The sequence below is a fragment of the Acinonyx jubatus genome, chromosome D2 (assembly GCF_027475565.1).
Source record: "Acinonyx jubatus isolate Ajub_Pintada_27869175 chromosome D2, VMU_Ajub_asm_v1.0, whole genome shotgun sequence".
NCBI classification, from domain to species: Eukaryota; Metazoa; Chordata; class Mammalia; order Carnivora; family Felidae; genus Acinonyx; species Acinonyx jubatus.
This window is the reverse complement of record NC_069393.1, coordinates 33,489,687-33,505,295: the sequence shown is the minus strand read 5'-3', so window position 1 is coordinate 33,505,295 and position 15,609 is coordinate 33,489,687. Positions and strand designations below refer to the sequence as shown.

Below are 15,609 nucleotides of genomic sequence, written 5' to 3'. Positions count from 1 at the left end.
ATGCCCGCCCTGCTCAGACTCACAGGACTCGCACAGATCATGAGTGATGCAATGTGTCAAGGCTGCACATGGCCGGATGCATATGGAGCAGCCCCAACCGGGGGTGCTAATCAGTACCTTACTAGACCACTTGGTAGCTTCCCGATGCAATGACTGAGCCGCGGCCAGAATGGGCTGGTTGACCGGCTGACTGGATGGCATTAACAGCAGCTCAGGTTCGTAATCGTCTTCCATGTCAGGGGGGACAGGGAACCCAACAGCATCAGCCGCATCTGCCTCAGCTACAACACCTATACCCACCTCAGCGGCTGGGTTACCCCGCTTTGTCGATGGCAGGAAGGATGAGAAACAGGGACAGTGTTAGTAAGAGCAGTAGGACTGGGGAAGCTGAGCATCGGCTGGTTTAGTAACCAAAGCTTGCCTAGGATGGGAAAGAAAACGGCAGACTCTCCAGAAGCCAGATGAACCAAACTCACAGAAAGGGAATTCTCAGCCTCCAGCACCAATCCCAGCTGCCCTGTTCATAGTAAAAGAAAGAGCCTCACTCCAGTGGTGAAGAGTTTCCAGAGAAAAAGTCATACCAAGGAAGCAAGTGCAATTCCTTTTACATACACTCACCACCAAAGGTAAACCTGCCAAGAGTAATTCTCAGAATAGTTTTGAGGAGCCAAACAACCAAACAATAGTAGCTGATTACCTTTAAAAGGAATCCAGAGGGAAAAAGTAAATTCAGCCACACAACTTGCTTTGAACAGAAGAAAGTGAGTACTCCCTGCTGGCTCATAAGGACACTATTCTATATCTTCCTGGGCACAGGAAGTGAGTTGGGTCAGCTCTGCAGTAACCAGACACAGATCATTATTTCCTTCAGGAATTAAAAAGTCCCAGAGTTTAAAATGATACATCAGAGGCAACTGATAATGAAACCAGGAAAGAGGCAAAAAAAACAAACACAATGGTGATTGAAGAGGACTTATCAAATACCCCACAACCACCCAGCTGAAAGAAGTCTCCAGAAGATGCCCCATCCAGCTTCCCATCTTAGGGAAAATCCACACTTCAGACCATCTCTCTCTCTCTCTCTCTCTCTCTCTCTCTCTCTCTCTCTCTCTCTCTCCCCTTCAAGATCTTCAGGGCCAACACTTCTACAATCTCATATTGCATCCCTTGCTAGTACTGACTCAGAAAGCTATTCCTTGGGTACAAACTAAATCTCTCCTGTTGCAAACTAGGGTTCTCATCCCAAACTTAATTTACATACTTCACAGATAACACATGAACGTGGCAACTGACCAAGGCTGGGTTCAGAGAAGCCCAAATGTGGGCCCACGAGAGAACAGGACCCATGAGGGGAAAGAATAAATTTAATAACAGGGATGGGGATTCTGAAAGGCCAGGGCAAGAAGTAGTGTGATCAGATGCTGAAATAGGTTGAGGGAAAAGAAAATAAAAAGAACTGCCTCAAGGAAGCCAAACCATGTATATTAAGAATGGTGAACACAGGTTTTTTTTGTTTTGTTTTGTTTTTAAGAATTTTGTGGGGCTCGAAATCACAACCCCAAGATACAGAGTCACATGCTCTACCAACTGAGCCAGCCAGGTGCTCCTGAACACGGGTTTTTTTATATCAAACATCAGTGGGGCACCTGAGTGGCTCAGTCAGTTAAGTGTCCGACTCTTGACCTCAGCTTAGGTCTTGATCTCAGGGTCATGAGTTCAAGCTCCATTGGACTCCACACTGGTCATGGGGCATACTTAAAAAAAAAAATCGCTAACCAAGAGGAAGTAAGAGTTTACATGGAAGTTTAACTGAGGTTGCTATCACTCCTAAAATTCTTATCCTGTACAGGAAACGTGTCTCCAAACGTTGATGATAGAGTTGGAGAATTCAGGGAAAACAAGGGGTTCAGGTACATTCTAAACTCTTTCCCTAAACTCTGTCTCAAGTAAGACTCATCCCCATTCCTTAGAAGAGAAGCCAGCTCACTGCTACTGGGGTTCAGAGTCTTGAAATGTACAAAAACAGACTGACAGATACACAAACACATAACACACCCATCCCCCAGATACACACGGTTCAAATAGCTCCTGACTTCACACAGCTCAAAGTTGGCAATCTCCTAATGTTCCAAATCTCCAGGGATAGTCAGACCTAAAGACTTCTGGCCACAAATGGCAGAGTCGGAAAAATATGTAGGCTGATGCTCTCTGCCCCTTGTTTGTTTATAATTCATGTATGTTTTGTGTCCTGCTGCACAGTATATCTGGGTTTACTGTAATAAAGCTTAAATTTCCTTTAAAATCTTTAAGTAAAACCAACCTTCATCGTCACCTCCATCCCACTCTCCACATGCAGTGGGACTCTGCTAAGGTCCTGGAGGTGTGCATGCCCTAGTTAGAAAGATACAATTATAAATAATTCCATGATCAGGCCCAACACCAGCAAGGTCACACTATTCATTCCTTCTTAGAACCTAGGCTCACAGCTAACAGCACAGAAAAATACAGAATTAAAAACCCAAGGTCAATTTCCCCGGCTGGAAAAACCCAAGATCAGCTGCGTGCAGAAGGTCCCTGGGGAACTACATTTAATACAAGAGCTTGAGACAGCTGAGGGTGTAAAAAGGCAAATAAATGGTGGGAATAAAGATCTAGAAGAAAGGGTCATATCACGAACAGTTTAGAACTATATTTCATTGCAAGGTTAGCAATAACATTTAGCTCATATCTAGAAAAGCTTCCACTCACTTTCCATCGTTTAGGGGAAAATAGGCAAAAGTTATTCCCAGGGCATGACTGCTGCCAGCATCTAAATTTTCACCAACCACACTAATAGTTACACTTTCAGATTTGTCGAGGTGGAGTTAGCCTGGAGCTGTCTTGAACCAAGGGGTAAGATGACTCTAAGGAAAGGACAAAGCACATGGCTTTTAAGACACCAATCTAACTGCCTTTATGAAAAACAGAAGGAAAATGCAAACACTTCACCTAGCTCTAGCAGAGCCCACAGAAGACTATTTCATGTTTGGAGTGCTGATAATTAGCAAGAAAGCATCTAAAAACATTCAGCAATCTTAAGAAAGAGAAGCAGTTTCTCAAAGACCCCAAATGTCCAGGGTCACAGCAGCTGACCCTTGCATGGACAGAGGACAGGAACCCTCCTCTTAAATCACAGGCAGCCTAGATGACAATAGAAGGAGAAGCCATCAGGCACCAGAAGCATCTTACTAAACCACAAGTAAGAAGAGGAACATGCTATTGACAACAACAGGAACCAAAGCAGACAGAGGGTAACTTTCCAGACTCTTCTTCCTGGGCTGTGTGTACAGTTCTTCATCCTTTTTCCACAAGAAAAGCTTCATTACTTACCTTGCTGGACCACTTGCGAGCTTCATCATGGAGCTGCCTGGCAGCCATCATCATTGGCTGGTTAATCACCTCCCCGGCTTTCTGCTCAGGGAACTCTTCATCCTTCTCCTCTGGTGGTGGGGGCCTGGGTGGAGGGACCTCACCCTCAGGCAGCGGTGGTTTGGGAGGAGCAAGCTCATCTGTCAGCTAAGAAAGAATTACTGGGTTGTAAGTAAAACCCTAGGAACTACTCCCCTCTAGAATTCTTTCCTTTCCTCTAAAAAGCATCCCCAGAAAAGCCACCCACATTCATTCCATATAAGACCACCCACACTGAGCGCAAGGACCACCTGCTTCAATCTCAACAGATGCATATTTTCTTCCTTGTTCTCCACAAAAAGCCAGCAGCTACAGTTTTGGACATATTCCAGGGAGGCACGCACGCACTACTGGACCAAGGATTCCCAAAGATCTAATTTGTGGCCCTGTGTTGAAGGGAAGCTGCACAGGCAAGTAATTTCTCCCCTGGGCCTCAGGTTCCTCCTCTGTCAATAAGGGGTAGCTAGACAAGCCTCGAAGATCTTGATTCTGTGTGTCAAAAATCTGATGATCCCATAAAAAGCCATTTGGCAAAATAGCCCCCACCCACCCTGGCCCTAACAACCCACCAACAGTCCAGCTATAAAGAATCAAATGAGGCTGAAGCATTGGAGGCTAGGGAAGCACTGTGTCTTAGTTTGGGCAAAATGACCCAGTTGTATCCTCAAACAACTTAGAAATTTACATCTTTTATCGACATTAAACATGGCAAAGTAAGTCAAGGAGAGTAAATCAAAGTATTGCCTTGATAAACTATTCCCAAAGTCCAGCTATTTCTAATACTTGGTTAGAATAATTACTATTTCCTATTCTAGGATTTGTATCTATAAGATATTGCCCAGCTAAGCCTCCTTCTAAACCACTGATTTATGGAAGAATGAATTTATGGTACTTTGGGGTGCGTCAAAAGAGTTTACATGATAGTTGGGGGAAAAATAAACTTGAAAACAAAGAGATTGTATTACTTTGTTACTAAAAAAAAAGTCAAGTAAAGGAACAAAGAATGCACACAAGAGTGTACCCACTTCAGTTTGCCATTGTCCACTGGGAACACAAAAAAATCTCACCGCAAGATTATTTTCCCACTCTTCATTAACTTACTACTACCTCATCACTCATCACATGCACACTTACCAAAGCCAGTTCCTCTGCTCCAATCAGTTCCCAACACAGCAGGCCAACCCCACGGACCCCCACCTATCCAGCACACCCCATGCAGAACCATGGGGTTAGGACTCCACTAATTTCAGAATGAAAGATGAAAGTCAACTTGTACATCCAACTAGGCTTTAAGCAGAAGTTAAACAAAGACCCCTGGTAACTGAGGCGCCAGAACATAGCCAACCTCCCCCTTGTTAGAGTCCCAACACCCTCTGCTCAATTCTCCCCATCACTCTGAATTTACTTACACGGAGCTGTTCAAGGTCTGGCGGAGGAGGCGGGAAGTCAGGCTCCTGAGGTTGGAAGGCTTCTCTGACCTTGGCCACAGCTCCCAGGATCCGATATCCTGAGTCCAGGAAGCTCTTTTGCAGGCCTAAACATAAGAACCCTCACTTTCAGCTGGGCAGGTCAGCGCCCTGGAGCACTGTCTGTCCAGCAGAAGAACTGGTTTCTATTAACAAAAGCTGGATGTGAAGCTGCCAGGAAGCATCACAGGCAGTGATTGAAGGGGAAAGGAGGTAAGGGCAGGGCAGAAGCCGCGAGGCATACAAAGAGTCAGAAGGGTCACAGCCAGCTATTCCCAGTGGTGCAGGGTGCCTTCTTGCCTGTACAATTAACAAGTACTCAAGACACTCCTGGGCGTGATCACTTTGGGCTCAGGTGGTGCTCATCACCTCTTTTATGATGAACCAGTCAAGAGATACGCCTGCCTAACTCTGAACAGGGGAGATGTCAGTTTCAGATTGGGCATACATTCCCTGGAGTCCGTCTCATCTTTCTCACTACTCCTTTGCTCACCTTGGCATTAAGTGTATTAACCCTCTCTGTTGAGCTGCTAACAGTGTCCAGTCACCGGGAATTCAAGAATTCTCCTCAAACTACTAGAAACTCCAATTAGGAACCTGAGGGTGTCCTTAGTGATGGTGGGTTCAAGATACCAGAAAGATCCTGCCTGGGCTAGGGATGAATAGGGCAGCCCTTCCTACCCACTCCCTTACACTGACTGCATTCTACTCACAGACGAGGCTAGACACACTGGATGCTCAGAACAGGAAGGAATTCAGATGTTTCTAACCAAAGGAGTGGTAACATCTTCAGTAATCCTGAAAACGTGCTCAAAGTTCAGCTAAAGAAAGTCCAGACTCTTTGGTAGAGGATGAGGACACTCACCTAGGAGATCTACATGTCAACTTAAGCCCTCCCAATTTGACAGAAACAGAAAATGTTTAACAGAGTAAAAGCATTTTAAGAAAAGCAGAAAAGAAGTTATACATTGGTTATCATGCATCTTTTGGGCAATTTCCAAAATAACAAGTAAACAGGACCAGGAGGTATCTAATCAGACAAGCACAGAAAAGTTGGTCCAGAGAAACTAACTTGCAACAAACCTGCAATATTGCAGAAATTAGTCTGTGCAATATTTTTTTTTTGGACATGAAAAGATTAATCTAGCACTCTCAAACTAAGTATCTGCAGTTTCGGCTCCCAGATATTATATGCGGTGGTTGCGGGTGGGTGCATATCGTCTTACCACTCTGTCGGCTTCCTGAGTTAACCTCTCAAGTGAGGTGAACCACACCATGAATTGCTTACCAGGGTCAGAAATGTTTCCGGCCACAGCCTTTGCATCCATCACCATTGGAGAGATGGTTTTGCTCAATTCATCAGAGGCGGCTTTCACAGCCTCACGGAACTTGGGATCCTCAGAGTTCTCCACCTCCCTCTTAGCCACCAGCAGGATACGGTTGGCCCGGCGAGCAATGCTGGTTGCCCCAGCGACCAACATCTGTGGCTGAATATTGGCCATGGCCACTTTACACTTGTCCAGGTCTTTTTTAATTGCTTCTTCAGAAGCATCCAACAGAGATTTGGTATCAATAGCTTCGTCCACCAGCCCTGTCAGGAGAAAAGGAATGTAATTTAGTTTCTATTTTAGAAGAAGAGAGACTCAAAAACCCTGTTGTCCACTCAAGTTTCTCACGTGAAAGTCTAACACCCAGAATTCTCTCCTTCAGCTCTAAGCCCTTCCTCTACAATCAGAAGCTTCTAGGTGAATACCTTAGTTCAAAAAAAAAGTGAAGATGGAGACCAGGAGGGCCATATAGAGTCATAGCATTCGTACCACCCTGGTCACTGGCCTTCCTGTGGCTACAACAGACAACCAGAATTGCAACGACAACAGGAGGAAACAAGGATTGCGTCTCAAGCCTTTACCGCATCTCCACGTTGTGTTAGTAACATTTTCTCCCTGTCTGCCTCACTCCCCAGCCATCTGTTGCTTGTTGGCAGCTTGTAGTGCCCAAGATGAGCCACTCAGAGGAGTCTAATAACCCTAACCACCTGTTTCTTGCTTCCGTTGCCTCTCTTACGATACCTCAGGAGCTCCACTTTCATCTCTGGCTGCTACGGACCCTGTCCCAGCAAGTTCTGCAGGGAAGCCGAAGAGCCTGCCTTCCTCATTTCTTCCCTCCTCTCCCATCCCTCCCTCCACAGAGAATGAAGATTCAGAGGTGCCACTTCAATTGCACAGACACAGGTTTGTTGGCGGTTGGTTTCTCCTTTTTTTAAAACTACGTACTTGATAAGTTGGAGGAAACTCTGAGACAAGTTGAATTAAATGGTAGCTATTGTGGTTCCTTGAAATGTGAACCCACTGAAAATGACAGGGACACTTACTGTATCCACAAACACTGCCTCCCAGCCTCTGAAACCAAACTCTGGTTCAGACTGAGCAAAGGCACTATTCAAAGAGAAGATAGGAGCTGTAACAATAAACATCACACAGGGAGGGCAGCATTAAAATAAAAGAGACTCAAAGAGCCTCTCTTCAAACAAAATTGCAAGGCTTGAATGAGAAGCCGCCGCTGCTCAGCAGCCTTAATCAGGGCCAAGTACACTGTCGGGCACATGACCGTCCCTTCATCCAATTACAGCTAAGTCATATAACCAGTCCTACTCGAGTTTCTCAGAACTCATTCCTCAAGGATTAGACAGTAAGAACTCTGCACACAGCTCTACCTGTCATTTTTTCTACATTATCAATCCACTGGTTCTTCATGGTCTCAAAATGTTCATAAGCAGCTTGATTTCCAGGATTTCTAAGTAAGATGCGAGCAGCTGAGACGACCTGTCAATGACAAAACAACCTTTAAACCTCAGGGCACCCTCCCGCTGGAATACAAACTTTCAGCAAAGCTTTCCCCTCTCTACCTACAGATGGCGCTAGAAAGCCAAAAATGGGTAAGTCTCTTCTCAGGCTGAACACATCAGATTTGGTCTCATAAACATCTCACCCAAATGGGCCCCTGCAGAAGATTTTACAGTCACAGCCTGATGTGGGGAAGGTAATAAAATGACAAAGTAAACGGCATTCACTTGGTACTTCCAAACATACACCAAACTGACCTATGTTTAAGCCCTTGGGAAGACTCTTCCACCTTAAAAATCATCACCAAGAAAGATACTAAAAATTACTTAAAACTGATTATGAATATTTATTTTTAAAAAAGTAACGATAGGGGCCCCTGGGTGGCTCAGTCAGTTAAGCGGCCGACTTCGGCTCAGGTCATGATCTCGCGGTCCGTGAGTTCGAGCCCCGCGTCGGGCTCTGTGCTGACAGCTCAGAGCCTGGAGCCTGTTTCAGATTCTGTGTCTCCCTCTCTCTGACCCTCCCCCGTTCATGCTCTGTCTCTCTCTGTCTCAAAAATAAATTTTAAAAAAACGTTAAAAAAAATTTTTTTTTTTTTTTAAAAAAGTAACTATATACAGTTAATGAAGTACTTTCACATCTATTAACTTACTGAATCCTCACAACAACCCTATGAGACAGGTCAGGTAATTTCTCCACTTTACAGATGCAAAATGTAAATGACTTGCTCAAGAGCTCCCAGCTAATCAGGTATAGCAGTTGGGGAAGGAACTAACATTTCCTGAGTATTTGGTTAGTTACAGGCTGTACACATATCCTTTTAATCCTCCAAATGATCCACTAGGAAGGAATTCTCCCCATTTTACAGATGAGGAAACTCAAGGTCACAGAGGATTCAAGTCCAGATCTGTCTCCAAAATCCTTACTCTTTCCATCATTGGTATCTTTAGTTTTCTGTTTCTCTTTTTTAGGAATCTCACTTTTATGCAGAAATCCTGTTTTATGTTCCATGTTTTATGGAAGTTTTTAAAGAAGTTACTCATGTTCATATTTTATGGAAGTGTTTTTTAGAAGTTGGACATGTATGATTTTTCAAGAGAATCTAACTTGTTAACATGCCATGTGGGCAAAATATAAACAATATAAAGGTGTGCTTTTCTTTTTTAAATCTCTCCCTGCATGTTCCCACCAAAGCCAGTATCACAGACATGTAAAGCCTAGCACGGTTCCTAATATACTACAGGTACACAATAAATATCTGCTGAATAAATCAATTTTAAAAAGATGAGTTTCCTATAATTTGATTACTAGATTATTCACAGCACACTGGCTATAACTTGGCTATATAATGAAGTAGAAAAAGAAAACAAGTTATGAACACAACCGAATTTTTAAAAAATATCCTCAAAGAGATGCAGGGAAAGGCAAAAGCTCTAAAATTCAAAGACTAACCTCTGAAGATTATCCAAATATTTCCCTAATTATGAGTGTGGGTGAGGGGTTACTTTACTAGTTTTCCACTTTCAGAAGTAATCTATGATCATTACAGAAAACTACAACAATATAAAAATGACTTTGAGACTATGAGTGTGTTTCTTTCACGACAATTTACAATAAGTGTTCAAAAACTGTTCTGTAATTGACCTTTACTGAACACTGTAGGGCGAATATTGAAACAATAAAAAGCAAGCATAATTTAACCTGGGGTGTGAGTTCTCGAGCTGTCTTTACTGATGCCTGAATGCCTTCCACTGTGGATTTATTAGCAGTTCCAACAGCAGCCGCCTTCTCCGCCGTGGCACCAAGCCTTCCCGAATGGTGCTCAAAGTTTGCCGCCCTCTCATCAAATACCTTGAGAAAAAAACAAAAACATTAGGAAACTTTATTTCAATCAAATGGGTCAGGAAGCCTAAGAAAAATTCTCACTTTAAGCAGAGGCAGCAACCACTCAAGCAAAGACTTCACAGATGACATCAAACCCTAGTTAATAAGACAACAATCGCCAGGTCTTGGCCTTGCTCTATCTCCTCAGAGGTTTGGCCACAGGCATCATGTGCGTGCATGCGCACACCCGCACACCCACACACCCTTGAATTTCAGCTCAACCAATGCTTACCAAGTGCAGACAGAACACACAGCACTGTGAAGTCTACAACAAGGACTTCACAGAAGGTGAAGACCAAAAATCCCTGTTCCCAAAAGTCTTATCCTGGAGTTTGAAGAAGAGAGACAAACCCACTCAAGGCTCCAGTGCAGGTGGCTGGGTGCATTAAGAGCCAAGAATATCCACAGTCCTAACCCGAACTCCAGCCTCCTCAAGGCAGAATCGCTCACATATCCATTACCATTAATGTTGTAAAAACTCTGCCCCTGACCTCCATGAGAAAAATGATAGCTGGTGCTCACAATGGGGCCTAACACTAGGGCAGGGAAGGTTGATTTTTATTATCCCAAATAAAAAACCTATCTACTGAATTGTCCATTCAGCTCTCAAATTTGAAAAAAGTTAGCTTTTCTGTTGACATGGATATTATGCAAAGTTGCATACAATGAAGTAGACTATTTAACTTAGATAAAATAACAAAAGCTCTTCTGTCACTTGCTTAGATAACAATGCTTTGAGAAGAAGCAAGGCATACCAAGCAGTGCTGGGTCAGGTTTACACTCCACACACAGCATATCAGAAACTGCCTGACAGAATCCATCCTCTCCTTTGCCTCCTCCTGAGGGTCTACTTGCCCATACGCAGGGACCAGGGCAGACCACCTGTAAAGCCCTCAAGCCCTCCTGGTTCAACAGCAGACTCCAGTCTCCTTGCCAGGGTGCTGTCCTGACCCACACAAGTCTCTTCCCCATAATGGCCTCTTGTGGGTTCAGCCACCTGGTTCTTGCCATTTAATGCTCAGAATCTTCGTCTAAATCTCTGATTTCCTAGTCCCCCCTTCTCCTGGCCTCAGTCCTTTTCTTATCTTGGCTGGTCTCCCATAATCTGGATCTACGGGGCTTTTGCTTACCCTAGTCAGTCATTTCAATTCCAGCCTTGTCTGCTGCTCCCTCTGACTTAACTGGCCACTTAGCCTGCTTTTCGTATCACTCAATCAAAATTTACTAAGCACCTACTATGTGCCAGACCCTGGAGTAGGTGCTAAAGATACAAAAATGATTAAGACACAATTTCTGCATCTCAGAAGCTCAAATCCTTCACATGTAAGAAGGGCCCATAAACAGATACTTATATAGAGTGTGCTATGTACAATCATAAAACTAAGCAGATACCATGCAAGCAAAAGGAAAGGCACTTAACCTTATCCAGAAGTAAAAGATTAAAGGATAAATGATATATAGGAATTAGCCAAAAAAGAAAAAGGGGAAGATAATTAGGCAGAGACAAAAAGAACAAAGACATAGAAGGGAGAACGGGCAGAGTATGCCGGAAACCATAAGCAATTAAATACTGCTGGGGCATGAACTGAGAGGCAGAGGTTTGTGGGAAACAGGTTTAGAGAGAGTATTAGAAGTAGATCCCAGTGCTACTTTATCCTATGTGAAAGGAAAGACTCACTGAAGGGGTAGGAAAAGAAGGTCAAATCTGTTTTTATTTTATTGGTGGCCTGGTGACAGGTTCAAAGAAGACGAGTCACAGCTGTGCAGTCATTTAGGCAGCAGGGGACAAGGATCAGAGCTAGAGCTGCAGCAATGTGTGAATGGAAAATGTAAAGGATTCAAGAAATATTTATGAGATCAAATTAGCTTGCCTTAAGTTATTTATTGGTATGAGAAGAGTCAATGGCAACTCCCAAATTTCCAAGAGAGAGAGAATAGGAAAAGGACAACACATGCTGATGTCCCAACGAAGCATCAAATTGGGGATAACCAGGAGAGACTTGATCTACTTGTCAAAACTCAGAGAAGTTTGGACTGAAAAACATAGCAAATCATCTTAGCCTAAGGGGACCGTGAGCTGAACTACGCCCAGGCCAGAGAAAGAAAATCGGGGTCATCAGCAAGTAAGAATAACACACACCTCCAACCCACCAATGCTACCTGGTCTGGGGTGCCTGACCCAATAACCCCTTCTTCTTTGCTGCCAATATTTGCTTTCCTAGATGCCTCTACAGCTGGAGCAGCCATATGATGGAGTCAATGAAACATAAGCAAGTCACCTGGAGGATTTCTGGGAAAAACTTTACTTTCATTTATTCACCAACAATGTGCTGGGCATTGTTTTAAGAACTGGGAATAAAGTATGACAAAACAAATTCCTTGCCTACATGGCCTTTCATGCTAATGTGAGGGAGACAGACAAACAAAAAATGAGGCAAACATGTCAAATGTTGATAAATGCTGAGGAGAAAAATAGGATATGGAGATTAGGAAATCGCTGGGGGCGGGGTAGGGATGCTATCTTGGGCAGTGACCCAGAAGTGGTATTTCAGTAGAAGCTCAAGGAAGAGAGTAAATAATACATGTAATTATCTATGGGAGGAACAGAGAGAACAAGTGCAACGGCCCCAAGGTTCAAACATGGAAAATATAAACATGGCATGCTGGGAACACAACACAAGGAAGTCAGTGTAGACAGAGCAGCCTGCAGGGTAAGAGTGGTACAACATGATGTCAGAGAGGTAGAGGGGAACCAGATGCAGTGGTGTGAAGTCACCGTAACCACTCACACCAGCTCATAAGAGGCAAATGCACCCATTTCTTCCCAACCGCTTTCAGTGACTCCACACCGAAACAGCCACAACGGGAATATTTACATCATGGAAACAAACAAACATTACAAATCAGGGCTTTTTGGTTTTTAGGCTTTCTTTCCTAGAGTGCCAGTCTACCAGCACATCACTGGTCTTACTGTTATTGTAAGGATCCTGGCTTCCCTCTGGGACAGGAGGGAGTCATCGGAAGGGGGTGAGTAGAAGAACAACACCAAATCATTTAAAAGGACTACCTTGACTTTTGCGTTGAGAATAAAATGCCCTAATAAAAGGGACAGTTGTGACTGGAGTGCCCTTTCCTTCATTTCTTCCTGCCTTGAACATGATGCATAGGGTTACAACAGCCATCTCACACCATTAGGAAAAGACCAAAAAAAAAATCACAGAAATGCCAGCTGTCACAGTGTCAAGCTGCTGAACCAATGCCAGGGCTACCTATGTCCGTGTTTCTTGTTACACTATAAAAACAAAACCCATTTGTTTTCTTCTCTGATAGTCAGGTCTTCTACAGCTTACAACTCAAGAAATGTCCTAAAGACATTACTGACACACCTGATAACTAAAAGAAGAGGTAGCAAGGCCTTTCCTCTTCTGCCCTTCCACCCTTCACCCACAATTTCCCAACCACTGCCTCTGATGCACACTGAAATCAAATTTTACCTTTACAAATATCCAAATATATATAAATATGCATGCGTGCGTGCGTGCACGTGTGGGTGTGTGTGTGTGTGTGTGTGGCTGGCCAACAGAAGAAAAGGAAGACTCCAGATACCCACTTCTTCCCTACTGGGAGCATCAGGAGGTGCAGTGGCCGCCACCGCCAACAGCTTGATGGGAGTTGTGGTGTCGCTGAAAACATCTGATACCTCCTGAGTCATCGCCTCCTGCATCCGGGCTTTCAGATCCTTAAAAACATTGTTCACAAATAAAAATTACCAAAAATGTCCAAAAGGTACATCTGCCAATATCCTTACTTTAGTGACACATTCATTCATTCATTCATTTAATCTTTCATTCAGTAAGTATTTACTATAACTATGTACAAAGCACTGAACCAGCATGGAACAGGTGTAAGATATGAATCCTACCCTCTAAGAGATTCATGTCTAGTAGGAGAGGTAAGACAGCACCCACATTCTCCACCCAAACAAGAAATCTTACTTCCTTTCTTGGTGGCTTCTAAGAAATGGTACTGAGGTTCATGGGGTAGAACAGAAGACCCTGAAATGTAAACAGAGTTCCTCGCCACTCCCAATGTTGGAGGAGCCTAATCATGGCCACAGAAGCTGTAAGGATTGTTTGGCAGATGCAGTGCCATATCTCTAAGCATTTTCTTACATTAAGAGTAAAGAAATTAAGAACGGGAAATTTTTCTGACACATGTTTTTTCAGTTAAGTTTCTAGAAAAACTTGATAACCAATATATGTACCCATTTCTTAACATAATCTAAAGACGATTCTTATAAGTCACGGAAAAGGTTCCTTTTCATAGTTATCACACTTAGTCCAATCTAAGTTTTCTGGATTTATAGAAAGAAGTCTCAGTCACTCCCACTGCTTCTCAAAGTGGGTGACACTCACGATACCTGAAATGATGTTAGGTGTTAGATAGAACAGTGTTTTTTCACTTTGATAATTATGTGTTTTCTTCTAAAGAATATTAGGAAAAATGTAACTAGCACATCAAGCTCATGTTTTCATGATTATTATAAAGTTGTCTTTTAAATAAATCCACCTAAATTTAAAAAGGGAGTCCATTTTAAGAAAAATATTGACCAAATAAACACAGAGGACATATGGTAGAACAAATATCACAAAAGAGGTCTTGCTTGACTGAGACTTGGAAAACAACTTCAGCTGCAGTCAAACAGGTGAGCTTTTTCCTAGTAAGTTCTAGACTTCATTATATGCTCCTTGATCACACTCTTCACTTTCTGTAGATTCAAGAAATTGTATATTTTAAAAATCTCTCCCCTCCCATTTTTCAATAATAGTAAGCATAGAAATGTAATAATGTGTGCTCCAAAGTTCTACCTTTAAGGAGTCTTGGAGCTGAGATGCAAGTGCTCTCGCCTGAGGACTCTCTCCTTCCCCTCTGGCAGCAAGGTCAGCCAGCTGGGCTGTCAGCTGGTCCACACGGTCACACTTTGCAAGAAGATCTTGGCGATATGGCCCCATCATGACATTAGCCAGACGATGCCCTTCGGCCACAAGACCCCGGATGGCAGCCTGACCTGGATCAAGAGGAAAGCACTGTAACTTACAGAGACCCAGAGAAGGCAACTGCAGTACCATTGTGGTAAACTATTGTGTTGTTGTTGTTGTTTGTTTTATTTTAAAGTTTACTTATTTTTGAAAGAGAGAGAGAGACACGTGTGTGCATGCATAGGGGAGGAGCAGAGAGACAGGGAGAGAGAGAGAGAGAGAGAGAGAGAGAGAGAGAGAGAGAGAGAGAGAGAGAGAATCCCAAGCAGGCTCCGTGCAAGTCAGCCCCAACTCAGGGCTCAATCCCATTGACGCTGGGATCACCACCCAAGCTGAAACCAAGTCTGACACTTAAGTGACTGAGCCACCCAGGTATCCCTGTTGTTTTTTTTTAAATAAAAACATTTATGGCACAAAAACAGACACATAGACCAATGGAATAGAATAGAAACCCCAGAACTAGACCCACAAACGTATGGCCAACTCATCTTTGACAAAGCAGGAAAGAACATCCAGTGGAAAAAAGACAGTCTCTTTAACAAAAGGTGCTGGGAGAACTGGACAGCAACATGCAGAAGGTTGAAACTAGACCACTTTCTCACACCATTCACAAAAATAAACTCAAAATGGATAAAGGACCTGAATGTGAGGCAGGAAACCATCAAAACCTTAGAGGAGAAAGCAGGAAAAGACCTCTCTGACCTCAGCCGTAGCAATCTCTTACTCGACACATCCCCAAAGGCAAGGGAATTAAAAGCAAAAGTGAATTACTGGGACCTTATGAAGATAAAAAGCTTCTGCACAGCAAAGGAAACAACCAACAAAACTAAAAGGCAACCAACGGAATGGGAAAAGATATTTGCAAATGACATATCGGACAAAGGGCTAGTATCCAAAATCTATAAAGCGCTCACCAAACTCCACACCCGA

The 15,609-nt window shown here is 43.4% G+C and overlaps 1 protein-coding gene across 4 annotated transcripts in view; it reads right to left on the bottom strand.

Moving 5' to 3' along the window:
* VCL (vinculin) overlaps positions 1–15,609 on the bottom strand; it is a 108,101-nt gene that overhangs the window by 6,938 nt on the left and 85,554 nt on the right. For 2 of the 4 annotated variants that reach the window (XM_053207890.1, XM_015067724.3), the window contains exons 12-19: positions 14,509–14,708; positions 13,251–13,379; positions 9,458–9,607; positions 7,627–7,735; positions 6,202–6,504; positions 4,857–4,981; positions 3,370–3,555; positions 118–321 (exon numbers count right to left, since the gene is read on the bottom strand). In XM_053207890.1, coding sequence (XP_053063865.1) covers positions 118–321; positions 3,370–3,555; positions 4,857–4,981; positions 6,202–6,504; positions 7,627–7,735; positions 9,458–9,607; positions 13,251–13,379; positions 14,509–14,708 — 1,406 coding nt within the window. The remainder of the gene's footprint in view (positions 1–117; positions 322–3,369; positions 3,556–4,856; positions 4,982–6,201; positions 6,505–7,626; positions 7,736–9,457; positions 9,608–13,250; positions 13,380–14,508; positions 14,709–15,609) is intronic. The other 2 variants (XM_053207891.1, XM_015067722.3) reach the window with 1 other exon arrangement.